Source organism: Bemisia tabaci, chromosome 6 (genome assembly GCF_918797505.1).
Source record: "Bemisia tabaci chromosome 6, PGI_BMITA_v3".
NCBI lineage: Eukaryota > Metazoa > Arthropoda > Insecta > Hemiptera > Aleyrodidae > Bemisia > Bemisia tabaci.
In genome coordinates this window covers 25,648,954-25,672,796 of record NC_092798.1, presented here as the reverse complement: position 1 = coordinate 25,672,796, position 23,843 = coordinate 25,648,954, and the positions used below count along the sequence as shown (strand labels likewise).

General features: G+C 36.2%; 2 protein-coding genes across 6 annotated transcripts in view; one reads left to right on the top strand and one right to left on the bottom strand.

Moving 5' to 3' along the window:
* Positions 1-123: 123 nt before the first annotated feature.
* Positions 124-3,692, top strand: LOC109042469 (uncharacterized). Its single transcript, XM_019059233.2, has 4 exons — positions 124-387; positions 1,359-1,430; positions 2,029-2,237; positions 2,611-3,692. The coding sequence occupies exons 1-4, from the start codon at positions 354-356 to the stop codon at positions 2,653-2,655; spliced, it is 360 nt and encodes a 119-aa protein (XP_018914778.2). The 5' UTR covers positions 124-353; the 3' UTR covers positions 2,656-3,692.
* Positions 3,693-4,523: 831 nt separating this feature from the next.
* pnut (septin 7-like protein pnut) overlaps positions 4,524-23,843 on the bottom strand; it is a 62,476-nt gene continuing 43,156 nt past the window's right edge. For 4 of the 5 annotated variants that reach the window (XM_019059232.2, XM_019059230.2, XM_019059229.2 and 1 more), the window contains 10 exons: positions 23,254-23,437; positions 18,535-18,726; positions 17,383-17,623; positions 16,183-16,402; positions 15,111-15,300; positions 14,210-14,375; positions 11,291-11,335; positions 9,935-10,070; positions 9,531-9,685; positions 4,524-8,684 (listed from right to left, as the gene is read on the bottom strand). In XM_019059232.2, the coding sequence (XP_018914777.2) occupies positions 8,630-8,684; positions 9,531-9,685; positions 9,935-10,070; positions 11,291-11,335; positions 14,210-14,375; positions 15,111-15,300; positions 16,183-16,402; positions 17,383-17,623; positions 18,535-18,726; positions 23,254-23,437 (1,584 nt within the window). In that variant the 3' untranslated portion in view covers positions 4,524-8,629. The remainder of the gene's footprint in view (positions 8,685-9,530; positions 9,686-9,934; positions 10,071-11,290; positions 11,336-14,209; positions 14,376-15,110; positions 15,301-16,182; positions 16,403-17,382; positions 17,624-18,534; positions 18,727-23,253; positions 23,438-23,843) is intronic. The other variant, XM_019059231.2, reaches the window with a different exon arrangement.

Genomic DNA, 23,843 nt, shown 5'->3' with positions numbered 1-23,843 from the left:
ACAGTGTTGTCAAATTCAACATAAATTATTTATCTAAATAATGATTTTAGTATTAAAAAAAATTATTTCTATGTCGCATGGCAACAGCATAATGAAAACCGCGCCAAAAGTTTGTTTATCCTTTCATCACATCAGGCTGTAAATTATTATCAATCCACGCCGTTATCTCAATTACTCTCGCTTTCTTTTATTTCTCAGAATTTTTTCACTCTCGTAGACTCAACTATATTAAGTTCCTAGCCGCATATAACTCTCTTATATTTTTCTAGTTCGTTTTATTAATTTGCTATTCTGGTCGGTCACCCAAGAAGAGTTTTACGTGCTTCCTTCTCTTATCTTCTCTTCTAAACAAGATGGTTCGTACGAGAGAAACTGCCACAATCAGAGGTACAATTTTTCTTGCACTTATTTTTCCCACTAAGTACTTTCTTTATATCATACTTGATTGTGATTCTGCAAGAAGTTAAAATGGCTGAAGTAAAACTGACTCAATTTCTCATCGATGGGTTGTCAGGATGGTCCGACCGCATGCCTCTTCTGAGAGCGAACTTGTCATCATGGCATCATACGTAGCATCATACCAATCACGAAAAGCACTATTCAGTGTTCTTCAGTTTAGTAGTTTTGCAGATGGCGTGATAATATTTGATTCTTAATATCAGTACCCCCGGAAGTGATTTCTATGATGGTATTGTTGTTTGCTGAACTCTGCGCTTCATCTAAATTTTTCACACTCCAAAGTTGCTGGCTCTACTCCTTTGCAGGTCATGTTATCTTATCATTTTAATGGTAGCTGAAAGCAGGTGGTCAGGGGTGCACAGCTTTAAAACTGAGGTTTAGAATGTGAAGGTCAGTGCACGCGCTAGTGTGAAAATCGTACATTACTTTTCCGCAAAATCGAGGTAAAGTTTCCCTGCTCCTTGTAGAACCAATTTGAAAATCGCGCATTTTTACTTACTTATCTATCACTTTCTACCATTAGAGCAGCATAAGTTCTTCACTTTAAAATTGAGAGAAACATGGGGTTTTAAATTAGAAAGGTCAATTTAAAAAGTGGGAAGGCCAAGAATTTTCGGCATCCCCAGAGCCGATTATTATTTAGGATGATTTCTGATTGGTTGGCCTCCTCCTGTATCAGAGCTAGAGACTGCTGAAAAGGGTCGGTCCAAGCACCAATGAGCCAGTGTCCCGGGTCACTTTTCCAGCCCCGATTTGCCCCCTGGTCCATCAGGAGGCTCTGCAAAATTTGACTTTTTGGCCACTCTGTAACTTAACGCACCACCAGAGATCTGGCAACCAAATCCAGCCTTAGTAGCAAGTTACTCATCTTTAATTTTGTATTTTCCTCTTTGTTTCAGTGGTTGGAGCCAAAGCACCAAGGAAAGCAGCTGCTTTTCCTTCTACTTCACAATCCTCCGATGAATCCTCAGGTACGCCGACTAGTCAACGACAAACTTCTAAGGTTGCTTAGATATTACGGTGAAGCACTGAACATGGATATTTGTTTCACCATGGTCAAGCTTTCAGGAAGAACCTTTTAATTTTTAACAGTTTTGCTAATCTTTAGGACTAGACCTTGCCTCCTTGCTTTCATTATGCATTCATTCATCTTTTAGATGCAACAATTTGTTACTCTATTCCTACTAGACCGTTAATTTCCTTTGTTCCTGTAAGTATTATGAAAAGCGTACAAGCAAACGGCAGGCTCTTTCTTGAAAACTTTTATCCAATGCCCTTCTTATTGCCCTCGAAAAGGCGGTAGTGCTTCCAAGAAGGCTTTATCAAAGTTCTATTAAAGATCATAACTGGTATTCAGACATATTTTCAGGCAATTTTAATGCCTCTTAAACGGAATTGATATCAAGAATAATTCTCCTACTTCTTGAAGAATTTATTTGTCTAAACGAATGAAATTACAAAACGTCGCAGTAACTAGACTATTGCTTCTCTTATTATAGTTTCCGGTTGAATTTTCTCATCTACAATTACAAAGCTGAATTTTAAAATAAATCATGAACTTTTTCCCAGGAAAAAAATACAGCGGTGGGAACTCATACTGCCCAAGAGAAACTCCTGCCTGGCAGAAGAACATAACTTGCTTCTTTGGTTCATCTTCTAGTAATAAAGACAAAGATGAGGAGAGTCTCAGCAAATCTTCAAGTGATGATTCATCAGTCAAAACTGTCAGTGAAACATCTACATCCAGCAAATCAGCAGCTGCCTCTAGTAGCATTGATGTAAGTACTTAGATATTCCTCTTTTGATGCACCTTTTAGTAGAAGGGCATGAGAGTCTAAAGATTACAATTTTTTATTCGTAAAATAATTTGTGTAAAAAATTTTGAAATATGTCTCTTAATTAAGAAACATTTTTACAATACACAAGTATGTAGAGTGCAGATTTTCTTATGCACTCTTAAGTTGGTTGACTTATTCGGCAGAGATTCTAATGAGGTACATTTTATGCAGGACTGAAAGTCAATTCATAATTCATCTTGCAAGACTGTGTCGTTGTTAATGGTCAGTCATGTTGACTTCACACTAATTATTTGATTCCAGCATTTACCATTCATTTTTCTTCATCTTCTTACATGTTAATCATCTGTTTTAGGATGTAAATGATAAAGAAAACGTTGCTGAATCCTCATCCTCCTAAGAATTAAGATACACCTCTGACATCGTTCACCAGCTTATTGCCATCTGATCTCACAACAAGTAACAACATCAGGTGCTTCCATTCTTGCTTTTCAGAGGTTTTAATTTTTTATAAGCTTCTCTATGACGATTGATTTTTGAGAATGTTGACTTTATTTTTTTTCTGGAAATTATTTTCAGGGAAAAAAATTTAAGTGCATGTAAGCAGACAAACTCTCAGCTTTGTAATGCGCATTGAGCAGGTTGCTTTTAAATTTGGTTTTATCTCAGGAGATCTCTTTTTGATGTTGTCATCTTTTGCGGGCAACAGATCTATTTAAGTAACAAAACTTGGCGAACAGCTGAAATTGTGCTTGTTTTGACACTTCTCCTATTTGATTAACTCTGTAAAATTGATAGTTTCAGAGAAAAATAGGTTAACAAACTCAAAAATCAACTCTCTTAAGCTAGTTTTTATAATTCGAAGTTTGTTTTCAATTCCTAATTTTTTTATTGTATGTATTTAACCCTTTGTAATGTTATGTAGGTTAGTCTTGGGTAAAGCTTGCGGAATTCAACTATCGTTCTACTGAGCTCTGGAAGGAAATTAATACTTTCTCAGTTTAATTTGAAGAAAAAAAAAAAAAAGAAAAAAAAGCTGTAAAGATTAGATAGCTTATTAAGTCTTTCAATTTAGGTGTTTAACTGAAGAAGAAACAATGCATTATTGTTTAGTATGCCATTTCTCCACTGACATTTCTCAGTTCAAACTTCCCAGTACCCTTTAGCTTTTTTCATGGTATAGACAGCTCATAAATAAGACGAGCTTTGGTAATGAACTCCATACGTACTTCTACTCTCATTATAATTAATTATTTTACTATTACTATTTTCTTTTCTTTTTTATGTGCATTCTCGATTTTACAAACCATCCATTAGAGAACATGCAGAAGTATTACTGAAGTAACACAACTAAACTTGAATTTTTATGATTGTTCATCATCCATCATTTTGTGAAAATGGTATTCATATTTTTTAAATACACTAATAAATTTTGAAGATCTACCACATTATCTTTACTTCTTTTCTGCAAACAAGTTTCTTTTTCAATTTAAATTTTAACAAAATTATCAGATGCGTTTCAAGTAGGGGGCCCATCAGACACATCTGAGTCACACCAATGATAGGCCGCCTACTTGAAACCCATCTGTTACACAAGTCACAAGTGAGTTTTTACTTTGTTAAATTTTAAATTAAAGTGTTTCCATCGGGTGGAAAATTCGCTCCCAATTCAAATTAACTTAAAAAAGTTTTGTTACATTAGGAGGTGCAAGCTTGGTTTAACATAGAAAACCTTGTTCTCTCTATGCAAGTACATGCTTAGTAAAACGAAACAGAGTCGTCGAGGAAGTCTGGCTGCCTCTCCTCTTTCCTCGCTTCAACTTGAATAAGCTACATTTCCGAAACTAACAGATGAGATCAATGGTGCGAATTTAGAAAGAACATTATTAGTGCTTGGGTTTGAGCCAACAGCAGGGCATGAAATGGGTAGCAGAGGTGTTCTTGTTCTTGAACATCCATTTTCACCGATTACTGGGTCGGTCACCTTTGCCAGAAAATATGTCATGTTCTTCAAGAAATACTAAGACTAATTCGTAGTTGAACCATCTCATTCATCCTAGCAGATTATTTCAACTCAAATAATCAAATTGTAACCAATAATTTATTGCTATTTATAGCCATGAAGAAATATATTGACACATGGGTGTGAGATGTTCAGTTTTTTTGTTTTCGGTACAGGATTAAAGAAATTTGTCCTTTCCTTGAACTACTTTGTTCTTTAACCTATTTTAAAAAGGAGATAGGTTCATGTAAAAATATAAGCACAAATTTGAACGTATGATTATTGAAGTTTATTTTAGTAACTTGTACGACTTTAAAAACACACAACAAACACTCAATTTAACTATTTATACCGTTTGAATAGGGAAATAAATAACGGTGGCAGGATAACAGGATGGGGAAAAGAAAGGCTCAGATAAAATTTTGGGCAACTATAGAGATTGGTAACCCTAAATTGTACAGAACCCAAGGGAGAACATTCAAATGCATGCTTTCATAATATGAATCATAAAATTAAACTTGAAAGTCTAGCTCCAATATAAATGATAAATCGACTTGTCTTCCACATGCTTGAGAAAAGACAAGTATCACACCCAAAGGCATGCTGGGGCTGGAAAAACTTTTAATAGATGATCCTTGTTCTCGTAGAGCTAATGTCAGAAAACCTTTTTGAACAATCTTACAGCAGATCAAATTTTGAAATAGGAAACATATATTTTAGCAAATATGATACTGTTATTTTCCTGAGAGTACTCTTCAATCCATTGGTCATTATTGGTGCAGTCTCTCTCTGGGACTGGTTTGGATAGTAGATTAAAGATTATGGAGAAGATCGTTGGAAAAAGCTAAACCACTAATTTTAAGTTCCTAGTGTCTAAATACATGGAGGTCATCTATAAAGTAGCGAGAGAACAAACCAGGGTCTGAAGCAATACTTTCAACGGAGGAGGATGGACAAATGGGAATAATGCGAAACAAGACAGTTTGTGGGCGGGACACATATGGGTAGGAGAGACACAATGAACTAATTAACAAAGTGTAAAAAAATAAAAACAATAATTAAATTAAAATGGCACCAATTCGATCATAAAAAAATAGTAATTGGTGAGTTCATTAGGTGACTTAAAAAAGATCAGATGTATTTTAATAGTAAAAAATTAAGAAGACTTGCATAAGTGGAAGTAATAATTTATAAAGTATTTGTACATGATTATTTATAGATGAAAGAAGATGAAGTAAACTTGAGGGAGCCTTATTATCGATTGCTGAGAGGTATTTTCAGAAGCATTATGAAGGGTCTTACTTTAGTAAGATTTCGAAAATAGCTATTTCCTCGCAACTAGGTGCTCTTTTAGTGACAGTAAATTGAATTTATAGAACAAAAGAGAGGCAGCTACTTTGAGACATTTACACGAGATAAGTAAGATGCATAATGTACAGAATGAAAGCAACGAATATTAGAACAGTGTTTCATACTTTACAAATAAGATTTCTTTACTTGAAAATTAAACCAGGGCATGGGCAAAGTATTTACAGACATCACAGCATCACTTGTTAATTCAAGAGCTCATGGCTGGACTTGCAACAATGTCAAAACTAAGGGCACTACCCTCTTTTCTACAGATGAGAGTTACTAAGAGGTATGTAAAGAACATTAGAGCAATAGTTAAACATAGATATTATTCAGATGTAACGCAATTTTACATATTGGATCATAAAGACTTCAAAATTCATGACTAGAAGCGGTCTAGTCTCTAATAAACCTAAGTTCTGGCTGCGTCTCTTCTGTCGGTAATACACATAACAAGATCATTATCCAGATCTAGATATTCAAAGATATTAAAAAATACTGAAATTTTTATTCTCCACTTTTGGTTTAACACTTTATGAACTGAAACATGTTGATCTTAGCTGATGGGCAACATATCTGATGAAACATTGCGGGGCAGGGAAAAGAACAAACAACATTGCAAAATAGGAACTTGCTAATTTAGGGTGTCTACGAGTCTGGAAAACCGGTAAAAGTTAGAGAATTGTAAGGAGAGACTGAAAATTTGAAAAATCTAGAAATTTAAAATCTTAAAAAACATCAGGGCTGTCAACACAATTAAACTGAATCTCGGTCTGATTCGGGGCTCAATGCTCGGAGTTTTAATCTTAATAGTGAACAGAGGAATAAATTTTAATAAGAAACAGCAATCCTAGTTACTTTATAAAACAATTAATATCCGAGAAAAAAAGCTTTACAGATTGCATAAAATGAATGCCAAAAATTTCTACATTTCAGCTCTTTGCGTGTGGATTAATTATGTAGAAAGTCAGGGCACTTTTCTCTGCAGAGTCTGTAGACACTCGACACCCTGTAATTGGCAGAAAGGCATCCTTCTATGTGATAATTTGAGCTTGTTTAAAAAGTCATACTTGAAATGCATTTATGAAAGTTGAATTGAAAAGTTGAAAGAGTAAGACATCAATGGACTGGAATATGCAATAATTGCACTTGAAAATTGGAAATAATGTCTTGGAATGTACATTTAAGCAAAATAAAAAATAAATGCAATACTCTGCAGGTTTCTGAGATACAAATGTAGTAGGTTCGTTTTGTTTTGTTTTGTTTTCTGTTCTTAATTTTTCGGTTTTGTGTTATTGACAGCTTACTTTCGCCTTCACAATACACGAGAAATTATCCACGACAAGACTTCCTCTACCACGAGGGACAAGAAAATGAAAATCGAATAACCAGCAAAATAAAATTTCCAAATGCTGGTTTTGAGTTCTTGGTCTCTTCTGCCTAGAAAAAAAAGAGCCTAAGAAGGATTGGTTGAGAAATCAAGACTGAAAGAACTTGACTCTATCCCTCTGATCTGGTTGATACTACCGAGTAAAACTAGTCATTAAAATGTCATTAATTAGAAGCTGCTCCAATGTTTTGGAATTCTTTGATTTTAGTAATGTCCAATCTATACTTTACCTAGTAATGATTTCAAAACTTTAAATTCAGTTAAATTTACTATACTGTCAACTTAGCATACCATTATTGAATGAAGGCAATTAATTTAAAATCATAAAAATGCATGTCAGAAACAGGAGTTCAAACAACGCAGGTAAGTGATCAAAATTGTCTAGACTGGGTTTGAAAATATTGCATAGTTTTGAGGTGCGAGGGAAAAAATTAATACATACCAAACAAAAGGTCTCTCTATCCTCAAGGAGGATCTCTGCATGCTCAATGGTTATTCTAATAAGTTCTTGCGGGAATCAGAAAATTACATTATTTTGGCAAGATTTTGGATTCCAAAAGAAGAGAGTAGACGAAAACTTGAGCGCTTCCAAAATGTATGATAACAATAACAATTCACATTATGCATAAAGAACTTCATAAATATAAATGAGTATTATGAGTTAAAGCTTAATTCACTAAATCACCAATATTTTTTCAGTATAATTGAGAAACTTGCTTTGGAATACTAAAGCTACTTCGTTGATTTGTCATAGTACCTAAACCAAATATTATGGCCCCAGCAAATACAGAATCACGTTAAATAGTTCAGAGAAAGTTGTGGCACTGCCTAACTGGCACTAAGAGTCAAAAAATTACTAACAAACATACTAAAATTTTTAGCAGTAGACAGAAATTCTACTTAGAAATGGAATTCCAATGAAGGAGAAAGGAGGTCGATGAATTCTCCAATCCTGAATAAAACTTAAAAGGACTATGACTTGATTGTTCATACGTTGAAAAAAAGAAAAAAATATCACAAAGGAAATTATTAGCAACTTCCAGTGTAAGTCAGAATAAGTCAAGACTTGTTGCGCAACATAACGAGCTTACTAAACACGAGAGTTTGTGAAATGGGACAATCATCTCAGTGCAAGGTAGAGGCTAAATCATCCGCCTAAATCTTTTCCAGACATAGTGAGAGTACAATTAGAGAGAGATCTTATCAAAAAATCTATAAGATAACATAAGATCTATACAACTAGTTGCTTATCTCATAAGCATTTAAAAATTTGTTTTGGGTAGAGGGGAGGAGGGGGAAACAAATAAATAAATGAAAAACTGATGGAAAGATGGGCACAAAAAAAAATGAGTTGAAACACACACCTCTGATTAGTAATCAAGAAATTTGCGTCAAAAGCTTGACAAGAACAGGAAAGCTAACAAACCTCCTTGAAAAATGGCTTTGTTGCATGAGATGAATAAATACCTTACTGAGAATGTCTTAAGATAAAATAAGGAAACTTATGGACAGAGTAATGGTAAAAAAATTATTCACATTTGTTACAGATTAGGTTGCTTCCATCTTCCCGCTGAGAACCTCATGGTGCGCAGCAGATGGAATTTTAACATGAATCATTTCAGCCTTTGAGGCTTACGAATGGAAGAGGCCTTTCTTCTTTGATTTTTTCTCTTTACCGTCCCCTTGACTGCAAATAAAATGAAACAAGAAAGTTAAAAAAGATTCTTCTAATGACACATCAAGTCTAAGATTGGGGGAGTTCAAGCAAATTCTTGCTGATAAGATATCAGTACTGTCTTAAACCAATACCGCTAAGCACCTTGAAGTGGTGAAAAGGTTGTCACAATCAGGGAAATTTGAAACGTTAAGGAAAACCTAAAATGTCAGGATAAATGACCCAAGTGTCAGGAAAAATTGTTATGGTCACCTCTATTTGTTTTCTAACAAGGGTTAGACGATTCAAATGACAAAGTTTGCCTGAAAACTTCAAATCATCTTCAAAACAGAGAATTAATCAATAATTGTTAACTCCTCTAAATTAGGTTGCAGAGCTTCCATCTGTAATGAACTAACATTGTCAATTCAGGAGAGCTCAATTCACCTAAAGTACTGCTAATTGTAAGTCCTAAGCAACCTATGCCACGAAAATGCCTTCACATTTGCAGTGTGGACACATAAATGTTTTCTCAGTTCGGGCTACTTGTGACATTCTTCCTCCACTCATTGCATATTTTAGACTCTTGAGTAGAAACACTACATTATTGTATCAAAAATTTTAGACGAAAGTGTTTTAGTCCCCCATCTTGACAACCTCAACAATGATCCCCGATAAAAGAATTCTTATGCTTGGCTCAAAAAAAAAAAAAAATAAAATAAACAAACAAACTGTTTTGTTGAATGTGTTCTTTTACATGGTAAAGTGTTACTGATCTGGAGGGAGTTGGGGAAATTTTAGAAAATGAAAAGAAAATGCGAATATTTCGAAGAGTTCCTAAAGAAGTGAGCTTGCATCAACTGAATTTGTTATACTTACTCTCTTTCAAGACTTCTACGCCTGAGGTCGTCCAATTTTACACCATTCATATTCTCCCAGTCTAGTATTTCTGCTTTTAGAGCATTCTTTTTATCTTCTAGTTCTCTAATTTGTTGCTCCAAATTTTTGCGCATTTGTTCATGCCGTTTTTGAAGCTGCAAAGCAAACAGAACGATCATGATAGAAAACAAGAAAAAAATCATCACTGATCCAGGAGGAACTCACCTATTCATTAACAACAGGTAAAACCATGATAAAACAAGTATTCAAAGTAAAGCATCTTAAATGGTTAAGGATACATTATTTTCCAGACTATGTAAGAGTACTATGTGTAACAGAATACTTGAACTGTTTACGGAGAGAACAAGAACAATCGAAAATAATAACTACTACATTATACTCACATCAAGTTCTGAGTCCTTAACTTTTTGTTTCTTTTCTCGAACTTTCATTTCAAAGACTTGCTCCATCTCTACTTCCAGTTTCTTGATTCGAATGTCGTGTTCACGTTTCTCCTCCTCTAATTGAGCAAGCGGGTTCCTGAGAAAGATTTAAAAGAGACAAATCAAATCAATATTCAAAACAAACAATTACTTTAAAATGAGTATCCTGAAAAACAAATTAGATGAGCAGGTATCACTTTGAACACACCGGTTAACATTTAACTTAAGAAACATACCTGATATAAGAAAAAGTTAAAACAAAATAAAGGAAGGGGAGGAGAAGAGATGACAAATTGAGCTTTCTTTTTCATTTTATGTAATTGAACATGGAATCTTGTAGGATTGACTCGTTTCTTCCAATTCTAAAAGGACTAGGCACACACAGAATACCTAGGGAGGCGCGGTTCTTATGACCTCCTGAAAAGTGAATTTTTCTTCCCTCTTACGTACACTTTCTATGGAAGAGAAGGACTGTTATTACACGTAAGTGGATAATGTGCTGCGCCCTCTTATAGTTCACATTAACACATAATTTCCACATTTTTTAAGGACTGCTACACTTATCTTAATTTCTTGTTGATTAAAAAGCTAAGTAATAAAGCCTGGAAGATGAAGTTCCAACCTTTTGCCATAATGGTAGTGAAAAGCCTCTATTTGTCCCTGCTTCAGTGCAATATAAGTTTACAGGCTTTTTGGGTTCCAGAAGAGAAATAATTGAAAATGCCAGTGATTTTGAAGTGAACGACTCAAAGAGATATAAAAGAGCATTCTTAGGCATTCAGATTTCTTGATAAATAATCAATTTGTTTATAATTAGATGAATCTCACTACAGACAGTTTTACTTGATTTTCAACATACACAAGAAAATTTGCTTTAAAGTTGGAAAATAAGAGAATTTGTAAGAAATAACATATGGCATGAAAAGGAAAGTGCAACGACAAAGCAAGAAGAAAATAAATACATACAACTGCAGGGAAAAAGCTTTGCACTAACCTTGTCCAAGAAGCATTTACTACATAAATATGAAGATGGGCTGCGATAGGTTTTTCTGTTAAACCACATTCTGTTTAATAGCAAATGCCATGCAATAAAATAAATAAAGAGCGAAAAAAGTGCTCACAATTTGCAGACTTTTTCCAGAGAAGAGGATTTTGAGAGGATTTTCAAACTAATTCTTGGTCCCTTTTTGGTTAGAAACAAGTAAATAGAAAAAATACCAGAGCAAGGAAATGCGCAGAGGGAGGAGACAAAAGGATAAGTATTCCATGGAGCTATAAGAAATAGAAAATAAATAGATTTATGGGACATTGACTTACCAAACAGTCATGAAAGTGTTGTCAATGACTCCTTGCGGGCAGAAACTAAAAACGGAAACTAGTTAGAAAAGTTGTGCCCAGCAAGGCAAAAAGCGAGGTTTTTTTTACAACGTTTCGGAGAAACAAGTCTGCAAAAAACTTGTTTTACACTAAATCAAAGCAAACCTTCTCTTAACACTTGTTATATATGACTAGTTTTAAAAACAAATCATTAAATCTTGGCACATTGCACTCAGGTTCTCTTTCATCTAGAAATTCAGAACCTTCAATTGAGGTGGAAAAAACAACACAAAAATGAATATTTTGAGTCAACTGATGACAAATTCTTAGTTACAGTGTAAAATTTGGATTACTATGGTCTTAAGCTAGTAGCTGTGCAAATTAAATTAAAGACAGGGTTCCATCTTTATTCTTGGTTTTATTTTTGTTTAGCACATCTGACTCACTTGTACTGCCTGACTTAATTTACGCCTCTATGTATACTACCATTTGAAAGCTAACAAATTTTCAATAATTTTCTTAAGATTTGCAGGCTTGTGTCTCCGCTGTGGGAAAAAAATAATTTAAAATTTTTAAATTTAAAATATCAAGAGATAGCTCCTCCTTCTGTTAAAAACAAAATTTACAGAAAAATATCTAACTAGACACTGCTGTTTGAAAGCAGAGCTGAAAGTGTAAAGCATGTTTGGGTGTGAGCTTTAAGCATAAAGAGAGTGAGACCTCTTAGGACTCCTTAGAACATAAAATTTGATGCATTTAACCCGCCATAAATTGATATCAAAGAACTGTTAAAAGAAAACTAAGCAAATGAAAGAAAAAAATTAAACCAAAGAAAACAAGCATGGTTGAAATATTTTACACAGATCAATTGCTTCAGAGAAGGCTGCAGTTTGAAAGCGTTCAAAGGCAATGCATAAAGACAACTTAGGACTCGGTCTCTCTGATGATCAGGATATTTTGCTGCTATCCACTGACTGAACGGTAGTGATTAAAGTCTTAATCCTTCATACAGTTGACAAAATTGGTTTATCTTCGAAATTAACAGACCACTAGGCAAGATGGAGTTTAAGCATTATGATATGTATATATTTCCTCATAGAAACTTCACTTAGAATATGATTTGTTAAACAAAAATTATTGAAAGTGGCTCTTACCCAAGATATTAACATTTTTAAATACCAGCAGCCTGATTGTTGAAATTGTTTGTTTGTCGGGACGACATAGATGACATAGGTTAAAAGACGGAGCGTGATTGGTCGGCTATGTCTTATCGCTACTTTGTCGTGCCTTTGTCAGGTGAAATGAACGACATACTTTCGGGAACTTAAGAGGTGCCGTTAGCTTGTCGTGTGTTCAACCCGACATAGGCATGACAAAGCAGCGATAAGACATAGCCAACCAATCACGCTCCGCCTTTTAACCTGTATCATCTATGTCGTCCCGACAAACAAACAATTTCAACAATCAGGCTGCAGAATTCAGATTTCCCATTTACAATGAAAACCATAATCTACTTAAGTTAAACTGCAAACTAAACGTTACATATCAGTTACTATATCGGTTACTACATGGATGCCAGATGTGGATGTCATGAATTTGTAATGTGACAAAAAGTTTTCATGATAACAGCCTTCACTGAAACAACCACTATTTTTTCGCCACAAACTACAAGAAGCTGTGCTATCAGACATAACAGGTAGCCTGGAATCGATTTCAAAAATGTTGTTTTGATCAACATGCTGAGGACCTTTCCCTGGAGACGCCATTTAAGGCAAGGCTGAGCGAAAAATAAATCAAATAGTTTCCATTGACAACATTTAAAAATAATCTATCAATTATGAGGAATATGTTGTGAGCAAGGACTGCCAGGAGATGAATTTGTTTTTTATGAAAACCACTATACTTTTGGGATGAGCCTTGGCTCAGAGTAACATCAGTACGATAGGAAATATCATTAAGCCTAATTCTTTCAATAAATGGCCCACAAAGCAAAGTACGATTTTAAGCTTTCTAATATATGGGACCTCTTCTAAATTTCAAGTAGAACAAAATTTGGGTGACAAAAATTAGTAAAATAAACTCCCAACCATTATATGTAGGTTTCTATTTAGCAGTAGTTACGAAGAATTTGTATTTTCTGTTCACATAATAAACCGGAGTCTACTTGAATCAAATCGCACACGACAATGGTTTTGGCAGGCTTCTAAATAAAGCAGTGGGCTATCCCTACTTTACGTTCTCTGAGGTGTAAACAACTTGTAATAGCTGGGCTGAAATGTCAAGATAGAGGTTGACAATTTTTCATACTGCTAATACTGTCATGGTAACTTTTAGTGTACAATCTGACTCAATTAAATGATGAATTTTTTTTCTTTTTGTTGCAGTGAGTGAGAGGTCTGAATTTATGCATTGAAAAACATTAATTTCTAAGTAAGGAGTTACTTTTATTAATTTTTGCTTCACAAATCATGGTTTACCTAAAATGTTGATGTGAACAGATACATCATAAAGCTTAAATTCGCACCTTGTCCAGTGGTCCAAAGCAATATTTCTATATTAAGATTCTGTGGGAAAAGACAACTGGCTATCATTATCAGCATCATCAATCTTACCAACATTAAATGATTATCTGAGGGAAACGCAGATCTTAGAAAGAAAGGGGAAACGATATTTTCTGACTTTGTCTCACTTTATCTATGAATGTTTTGAAAAAGACGAAACACAAAATAGCAGAGTTATGTGCTCCAAAAAAATTTCTAGTCAATTAGTAATTGAAAACCACTTCAAACAAAAATTTGATAGGTACAATAAACATTAGTGTTGTTATGTACTATTGAGATAGAAGTGCAAAAGCATGAGTTAAAGATTTTTTGGAGAAAAGAAAAGGATAGAGGATTTAGTGAAATTAGAAAGACTTACATGTTGAAACCTTGTCCTTGTTTGCCATCTGGGCCAAGAACTGCCAATTTACGACACCTGAAGTTTTCATAATGAACATTATTTGTCACATCTTTCAAATCTTGTAAATGTGTGCGTAGTAACATATTTCGTAGGGCAATGAAATCATTGTGCTCTAAATTTTCCACTGTGAACATATGAAACATCAATATCACAAAGGGTTCAACATGAAACTTACTGAAGTGCAAAAACTCAAATACATACTGTACACTCCTGAACCTCACTGGAAGTTGAATGTTCAGAGGATGTTAAAAATAGATAGATACTTTTCACAATTGTATGATGAAGAGACTGATATTTGACAATGTTGTCTATTTCATAGAATCAAGATGTGTGGAATTGCATTCAAAATCCATGGAAGTGTGTAAAAAAAAAATCAGAATATCTCACAAACCTTCCTTCACAAACAGTACAGATTTTGAATGCAATGAGCTTGTTTAGCAATGTTGAATTTCAGCATTTTTGAAAAATAGAGAGTGCAGAGAGTTCGCAGGAATTATCCCTGATTTTCTTGAATAATATTAACCCACAAAAAAAACGAGCTCAAAGTTGCGTATTTTGAGCTCCCATTCAAACGCGCGTCGGCGAATCATTGATCGCTGCCGTAAGCGCTTGACAGAGAATGGGTACTCTTGACGACTTAAAAAAATAGAGAGGGGGGAGGAGGGAGGTCGATTTTGCATCAACCTCTTTCCTCTACCTCATGGGTTTGCAACAACTGTTCTAATCCATAAAACTTGACTTTGATCCATTTGAGCCGCCCCTTATTCTTCCTTATCAAAATTATTCACAAGTACCCTTTTTTGAACCATTGGTTAGAACAAAAAAAGGATTTTCCTGGACAAATTGAAAAAAGAAATACCTTCTGCGATTCCCCAAGGATACTTCCTACCCCGGACTTTCTTTCCATTGACTTCTATCACTGTATTGGAACCAACTATTGCAAAAGGAACACGATCTCGCAGAATTTTGTTCTGTTTGGCATCTTCGTCGTCATCTGTTTCTGGAAACTCATATATTTTGATTTTATGTTGCGCTATTTCATTTAAAATCTGAAACACAACGGCAAAATCCATCAATACTATTGCAACAAAATGAAAATGACGAGGCATTTTCCTTTGTGAACTTAAAAAGGCAAACAAATAAAAAACAGCCTAGAGCTAAGTGATTAGAGGTGTCTTGAGCGAGGTTGGCAGTTGTTTACTTTCTGTTTGCAAGTAACTGCAATGCAGCCGTCCAAAAGCACGCAAGGATTAGCCATGGCCCAATCGCGAGCAACGCTGCTGATATTCACAGAGAGGTAAATCAGTCTACTGCGCGTGACAAACAAGAGTGAACAACTGCCAACTTAGCTGACGACATCTCTATTAGAGGAATCATTTTCTATTCCCAGAGATAGCAATAATACACCTTTAAAGGTTTGTTCCGTCCTGTTCCTGAATTGCACAATGCAATTTTTAGTCTCACGTCCGTTTATTTCCATGTTCAAAAGGCTTTATACAACTAAATCAGGAGTTTTCACTTACAAGTATGTGTGTCGCTTAGTTCTTTAGAATGTTGACCATATAAAAAATGAATCATGCAACTAAATTCCATAGAAAAATGTTTATATTATTCTGCAACAAGCATGAATGTGTTTTTGAAAAATTAAGGGATGATGCCTTTAATCCAGTTTCATCTTAGAAAAACTTAACCAACTAAAAACCCTGAAATAGTTGTGATTAGAAAAGATAGTCATAACACAAAACAAAAAAAGTGATATCCCTTCTACAGGCCTCGATGTGTAGATAGCAGAGAGGAAAGAACACTTCAAAAGAATGTTTGCTCCTGTAAGCTGAGCAGTAAAAAGTAAAAAATAAATCCCCTTCTGTGAAGCAAAACTTTAGAATGAATGGTGTGATGAGACAAGTAACCAAATAGAAGGTCAAACTTACTTGTTTTTTGAATTGTGTACATTCATCGGGCGTAAGCGTGTCAGCTTTGGCAATGATAGGAATAATATTTACTTTTTCATGCAGTCTCTGCATGAATTCTACATCTAAAGGTTTAAGACCATGTCCTGAGGGTGCAATGAAGTAGAGACAGCAGTGTACCCTCGTGTCAGGCTGTGGTTTTCGGTTTACCCGAGATTCTGAGTTGAGGAATTCATCATACCTGAAAGAAAAAAATATTCCTGAATTGAAAATTGACCTTGGAAATAATCTTGATGATCAGAGTCACAGTAACTTTTTCAAAGACACTGAATGCAAAAGAAGATGCATGATATCTTAGATATAAAGTAAAGGTCAGTTTTGACCGATTTCACGAAATGGGGGTCATCCCGTTCATTCGATCTTCCCTGAAATTTGAATACTAATGAATATTTATTGAGATAAAATATGTGTATTTATTGAGAAATAAAACAATTATTTTGCCATCATTAAACTTGTAGCATTTCACACCTTACTGCATCGGGGGGGATTAGGGAGCAGAGTTTTCAGTTCAGTTCCTACATCTACATCATAGTCTTAAAACTCAGCGGCCAGGAGAGAGAGGACATCTTGATTACATTTCGTCACACATTATTAGTCATCAAATGCTTTTTGTCAAATGCTTGAGCAGACAATCCTCAATTCTATAAAGGATTGGAAATTCTGCGATTTTTCTTGCTTTTTTATGATAAGCTGTTCCAAATTTGTAAATCCCCTGTAGAAATTTTCATTATTTCAATTTTGGTTTTAAAACTACTTGGTATTGAGTGAAAACTCATCTCAAAATTCCATGATGCTTCATAAAATGCAGATTAGTAACAGACTTGGCAGTAAAAAATGACATAGAAAATTTTGAGTGATCGAACTCTTGAAAAAAAAGGTCTTATAAAAAAGTTTTCCTTTCAGAGTGCTAAGAACTCTTGAAAAAAAAGGTCTTATAAAAAAGTTTTCCTTTCAGAGTGCTAAGAACTCTTGAAAAAAAAGGTCTTATAAAAAGTTTTCCTTTCAGAGTGCTAAACATATTAGAGACCTTCATTGCAAAAATGTCAAACTTGGTAGGTCTTTAGAAATTGGTCCGTAGGAATTCAACGAAATACCTAATTTGAGCATTAACGAGTCGTGCGAATACTATACATTCATCAAGAAGGGTTCTATCATGCATACCTTGATTCAACAAATTCAATAACAGGTTGCCAACAGTTAGAGTTGTCAACAGCATCACCAAAACCTGGTGTATCTACCACAGTGAGGACGAGATTCACTCCATTTTCTTTCAGCAAACATCTCTGTGTTTCAACCATTATTGTTTTCTTAATCCTATGCGATGGACCTGGATACTCTGGACCATAAATATCCGCTAGGAACATTGAGTTGAGCAACGTTGACTTTCCAAGACCGGATTCACCTGTGAGGAAAACAAAATATTGTATTCTTAGAGAGAAACACGGAGGAATGTAAGGGAGACAAAACCTGCATATATGTTGCCCAAGAAGCGACTCACTTTATCTGCTAATTCCAGCTGATATGAGTCACCAATATTTACCACACACAAAGGAGAGCAGTTTCTCTGAGCTATCAGAAGGAGCCTTATCAGTAAATTTCTGCACAACTAAGTTGCTCTGACTGTGATAAATGTTGCAGCATTAGATTATATTAGTTCTCTTTTGTAATGTATTTGGAAAGAGGGTGGAGGGAGGAGGGAACTTATTTTGTTGATTTTATGAAGTATACACACTACAGTTAAAAACTTCTGAGAGAGGAAAGGCGGTTAACAACCAATATCGTTGACTGTGAACAGAATGGGAAGTTTCTAGGAAGTAGCTTCCTTTTAAAGATCTCATGATTGAATGAGTGACTGATACTCTTTATTCTCATGATTTGAGCAAATATATTTTCAGCATTGATTCCTGCTTATTTTAATGGTACTGATGGCTACGCTTTTCAAAAAAAAAGAAGCCAAAATTAATGATGGCAGCTTTTAAAATTCCAAAAAAGACTTGTTTTGGAAATGTCCTTAGCTTATAGTACAATGAGGTACACACTAAGGGACTTATTTTAAAAGAAAAAGTAACTGAAACAATGATGGAGCAACACAAAAGGAACAAAATAACTACATAACAGGAAAGTCTACGCCAATTATTTTTTATTTATTCAGAAGAACAGTCTCGCTGTTTTACTGCGATGGAATTGGTTTGTAGCAACTTATGTGGAAAAATTAAGTGACCTGATAACTTTCAATCCTCGAATACGTGATTTATTGAGACCGAAATCATCAGAAAACTTCAATCAAGAGGTGCTGAGATGTGGGAGACTCACCTACTAACATAATGGTGAACTCGAAACCTTTTTTGACAGCTTTTCGGTAAACTTGATTTGGGAGATTGGCAAAACCTACATAACCATCTAACTCCTTCAGTTTCCGCTCAGGTACAGTTTTATCCTTTTCCAATTTATTGTACTTCTCTTTGTTCTCAGTACCATTTTCTGATGCTGCTGCTTCTGCGTTGACTGGGAACAATCAAGAACATAACTTGTTAGATAGGCATAAGGAGGGGAGACAAAGTACAACATCAAGGAAAGGTTCCCTTCGAAATTTTTTGAAGACCAGGATTGAGGAAAAACTGGTCCACCTGGAGGGTCATGAAGAGTATCATCATTTTCAAAAGGAAATATGTGAGAGAGTATTTACTTATTTACTTATACTACTAATTGATTACTTCTTAGAGCTTACTTCTGGCGATTTATCTCATTTTTCCATACTGCAAAATCGTTTATTTTTGAACGAAAGTATAGAAGAAAATCAATTTTTCATGCCAGTACGTCGATGAACAACTGAGATGTCGCATTGCCGTAATTTTGAACTTTGATCGGCCACCAATTTGTGAGAAATAAAATTTTGACCTGCAACTTACGCCAAAATTGATCACTTTCAATTTTCTTTCAAACGGGTTGTTACAAAAGGGGAAGGAGACCGATATTACAAAGAAAAAAAGAGGAAACTTCTCAAACTTTTCCTTTAAAAAAAATGATAGACTTTCCAGGACTTCTTAGATCGACGTCCTGCCGACACGCATGCAAATATAGGAGTTCCACGGATAATTTACAAATTAATTTTGGAAACTCTGGTGAATGTTGTAATTTTCCAAAACCAAAATAACTTCCGCCGCACAGTGGAACAAGCTAATAGAAAAGGTCGGGCATGATATTCTTGGCTAAAATTTCAAATTTTGATGTTTATTTCGTATTGAATTCAATTTCAAGGAGTGTTCCTGAGAGGAAATTTTACGAAAAAACCAATGGAACCACTCTTAAATTTTTTTGTCTCATATTTGCGGAAATGTAAGCTTTCAAAAATTTCCAGATTTTGTCTTCTACAGATTCGGTTCAGTGTCGAAAAAACCGGTCGAGAAAACCTCGAAAAAAATCAAGCAGGACGAAAGAGCTTCAGCCCTTCCTGAAAAATCCCTCAATTTCTCCAGCATTTTACCTGCCTTTAAATTCGTTATTTTTCCTATTTATCGGCCCTGTAGGCAACCTGATGAAACGTTGGAAACTTCTGAGCCTACTGTTAAAGTAACGCACCTTACTTAACGCCCCCCCCCCCCAATCCTCCCACTTTATATTATTTCAGCGTTGCAGCAGAAGCGTGAGGGACTATGCTCCGAAGCGGGGAGGAAGAGGGGGTTGCGTATACGTCAAGGAAATAGAGGGTGGTCTCTCTTGACTGCGGCTGCCCCACCGCCGAGCGGCGGCATTCCTCCCCTCGACACCCTTGGGAGGGGATCTGCGTCCGTGATTCTCCGCCCACGTTCACGCACCGACTGCGACGTGGATGACTTTCGGGTCGAAAAGCAGCCTAATTTTCAGCTCGCCCACGGGGGAAAATTCCGAATATTCGGGATACGCTGCAACCTCGATGTTGAACCGTAGTACGGTAGGTCTGGCACGGCGATCTCCTCTCGAACCGCGGTTCAACCTGACTTCTGAAATGAACCACATGTGCGCGGCGGAAAGCTTCCCTTCCAACGTTTGGGAACCGCCGCACCGAGGATCGAGTCAATGAGAGAGGTCGGACATTGTTTTACCAAAACTGCAAATTGAAATGTTTACTTCGTGAGATTTTAAAGTTTGGGGGGATTTTAACTCTAGTAAATTTTACGAGAAAACCAATGGTACCGCTTTTAATACCTCTACGTTTTGTAATAATAGAGTTTTGAGCTTTTAAAGTTTCAAAATTTTGTCCGACCTCTTCCGTTGACTCATTCCGTTGTACGCCGCGCAGGCCAGAGTGGAGCACCCCCTGTAAACGACTCCTCCACACCGCGTTTTTATTTTGTAAACAGGAACACACGAATTTCAAATTCCTAGACAGACACACGGGAACACTCTGGGATAGTTACGTGGAATTTGACACACTTCACATTCTTCACCGATCAAAAACGAGACTGCTGAAATAAAAAAGCGGGGGCTTGTCTAATCGTTCGCAGCATTTCCATAACTGTTACATTTTCAATTTCCCTGCCTTTTTTTCATGTTTTTTCCTGACTCCTAAATTTTCGAACACCCTAACTTCTGCTGCACTGCTGCCCCCTGACGAGTACTGCTTGCAATTTAAAACTCAAAGTGATTTTTCACTGCTATGGTGATTGTGCGGACACAATTCTGTCAAGACGATGTTTTGCTCGGTCCCCTCATTAAAACATTAGATCAAAAAGAACTAAGTCAAAGATTTATAGACGTTGTGATGGACGTATTTTTCATTATTAGCTGTATCGATAAACACGGTTGTTATGGTAATATTGGGTTTATCTACGCTTTAATACGCACAATTCTCGCTCTTAATTGAAAACCGAAAAAGCAATCAGTAATGCAGCAGAATGTGTTCAGTATCTGCACGTTTGTTTACTGCCGGTATCGATTCAATGTATTAATGATCACGATCCGATTCAAATTTGTAGCAAAGGCGTGGAACTGCCTCAGTAGACCCGAGTTAGGTCACGCAACTAAATCAACTTCGCGGCAATGCGGGAGGCGTTGCTCGGAAATGAAGGCGCGCCACGGCAAAATCGCAAAATTTTTAAAAGGAGAATGATGTTTGAGTCGCAAATTTCCGCTATTGCAGACTCAATTGGAGGGGCTTGGAGAATAAGACGCATAAGCGCAGTTTTTGAAGAAATTGAGATACTAATGATTTCAAATAAAACTAGTCTTAATGCATAATCTGTGAAAACTTTGCTCTAAATTCCAAATTTTAAGCGTCAAAAAGTCAGTTTGGACTGTCTTTCCGCCATAATAAAGGATCCTCGTAATTTCAAAACTTCAAACATGTATTTCTCGAAATAGCAAAAACTGCACTTATGCGCTTTGCCCTCCAGGCTCCTCGTCCTCATTCGGGGTTGCGGGAATATTTGGTCTGTGGGCTGAACTTCGTATCTCTTATCAACAAAACAAGGAACCCAAAAAATCGGAGGCAGTGCCCATGGACTGGATAAAATATACCACGACTGGGAAGGCGGGGGGGGGGAGAAAGTGCGAGGGGCTCGCTATTTCCCGATGCGTAGAAAAAAAGGGGTTCGAGTTGATTGGCAGCAGCAAAGTAGGCGATGATAAATTTTCGGGCGTAAATATTTACATGGGTTGCTAATGCATCCTTTTCCCGTATCTTATGTTTAGACATGACTTCATTTATCTTGGGGCTCTGCATGTGCCGCGAGCTTTACACGACTACAAGCGCGTCATTGGAGGCGGGATTGCTTATCGGATTTTAAGCTCCACGATTAGTTCTGTTGGCGAGTAAACTTCCGCCGCACAGTGGATCGAGTCAATTCGAGAGGTCGGACATGAAATTGTTGACTGGAACTACAAATTTTGATGTTTATTTCCGTCACATTTTAAATTTTAGGGGTGCTAAAAGATGAAAATTTTACAAGGAAACCAACGAAACCACTTTTAGAATCTCAAACATTCGTATAAACGGAGATATAAGCGTTTAAAGTTTCCAGATTTTGTCCGACCTCTTATATTGACTCGATCCACTGTCCGCCGGAGAGAGGCTAACTTTGAGAATATTTTAATCTTTTGGATTATTTCTTACAATTTACAATTATTAGGTATAGGTCGAGACAAAACTCCTTCATCCAGTCGATTTCAAACTTTACATTTAAAAGTTCTAAAAATCGGTACTATAGGTGAAGTTTCTGATCAAATAAGTATGTGCTGATCATTTATAAATCAGGAGATAATGAAAACTGCTTATGCTACTGTTAGAATTAATTCCTCAGCTACGGTTTAGTCTAGAGTACCGTAAAGTCTCAATCTCTCAGGGCAACTTCGTATGTAAATGGTAATATTGTTTACATTCCCCTAGCAAATTATTTTTTGGGGGTATAGCTTAAAAACTAGTTTTTTTTAAAGCGACAGACTGTATTTTTTACGACAAAATCACTTCAATTTCAGAAGATCTCCTCTAGAGGAGACATTTCAGGTCTGTGTATGCTCTATTTTAATTCCTGTGTTACACGGGTCACTTACGGTTTGATTCTTGATAAGCAGTTAATGAAGTTCTTGTTCTACAATGGAAATAATACACGTATTATTACTTAGTTCGGTACGTAATTTTCATCCGCGAGGGAGGGGGAGAGGAAGAAAAGGAAAAAAAATATTTCCCGAACCTATGTCAGGGTGTCTAGTTTTTTTCATTTTGGGAAATCCTGATTTTTCCTGATTTTTGACTGCTAAATCCTGATTTCATCATTTTTCCGAATCCTGATCAAATACTGATTTTTGGCGGAGAAAAATTAACGGACGGATAACGCATAATGAACGGAAAATAAGCGGACGGCCGACGTTTCTCAAATCCTATTTTTACGACCGATTTTTCCTCAAATCCTGATAGAATGGGGAGAATCAGGAAAATTCAGATGCTAGACACCCTGTATGTTCTCCTCTATTGAAGGAATTTTGAATCAGGATAAAGTATAGTAATTTGCATCGAACATGAATAAATAAATATCAAAATACTAAGATGACTCTTACCTCTTTCGGCGATCCTTTTCGAGAGGGACTCCTTCAAGGAGGTAGCGGTGGGGGGCGCGGGGGGTCCCGTCGGGGGCGCCGTGTTGGGGACCGCGGGCGGGGGGTTCGAGGGCCCATTGCTCGTAGCCGTGGCCCCTGGCGACGCCGTCTCGTTTTTGAAAAAAAGCTCCCGCTTCGAGAGCAACTGAAACCAAAAAAAAGGGCACAAGTCAATAATACAGCCGTAAAAACCACACCGCGACGATCTCGCTCTATGACAGGACGAGTAAACACTAAACGGATATGGGAAAAGGGGTCGATCCCCGTCGAATGCTTCCGAGCTCCGGTGCCTGTTCGGGCTACGAAAATCGGTTAAAATCGGTTAAAATCAGTTATGATATTAAAGAAATTACACTAAATACGACGGAAATTGGCGTCGCCGCTTCCTCCATTCACTCACGACGACGAACGAAAACAAAGGAAATCCGTGACACGTTGACACGCTGCAAGACATAGAAAAGCTCGCGGAAATCGTTGAAGCGAGGCTGCCGACATCCATGGAAAATGACCGGCTATTTATTTTATTTTCGTTAAAATTTAAAAGTTCAAAG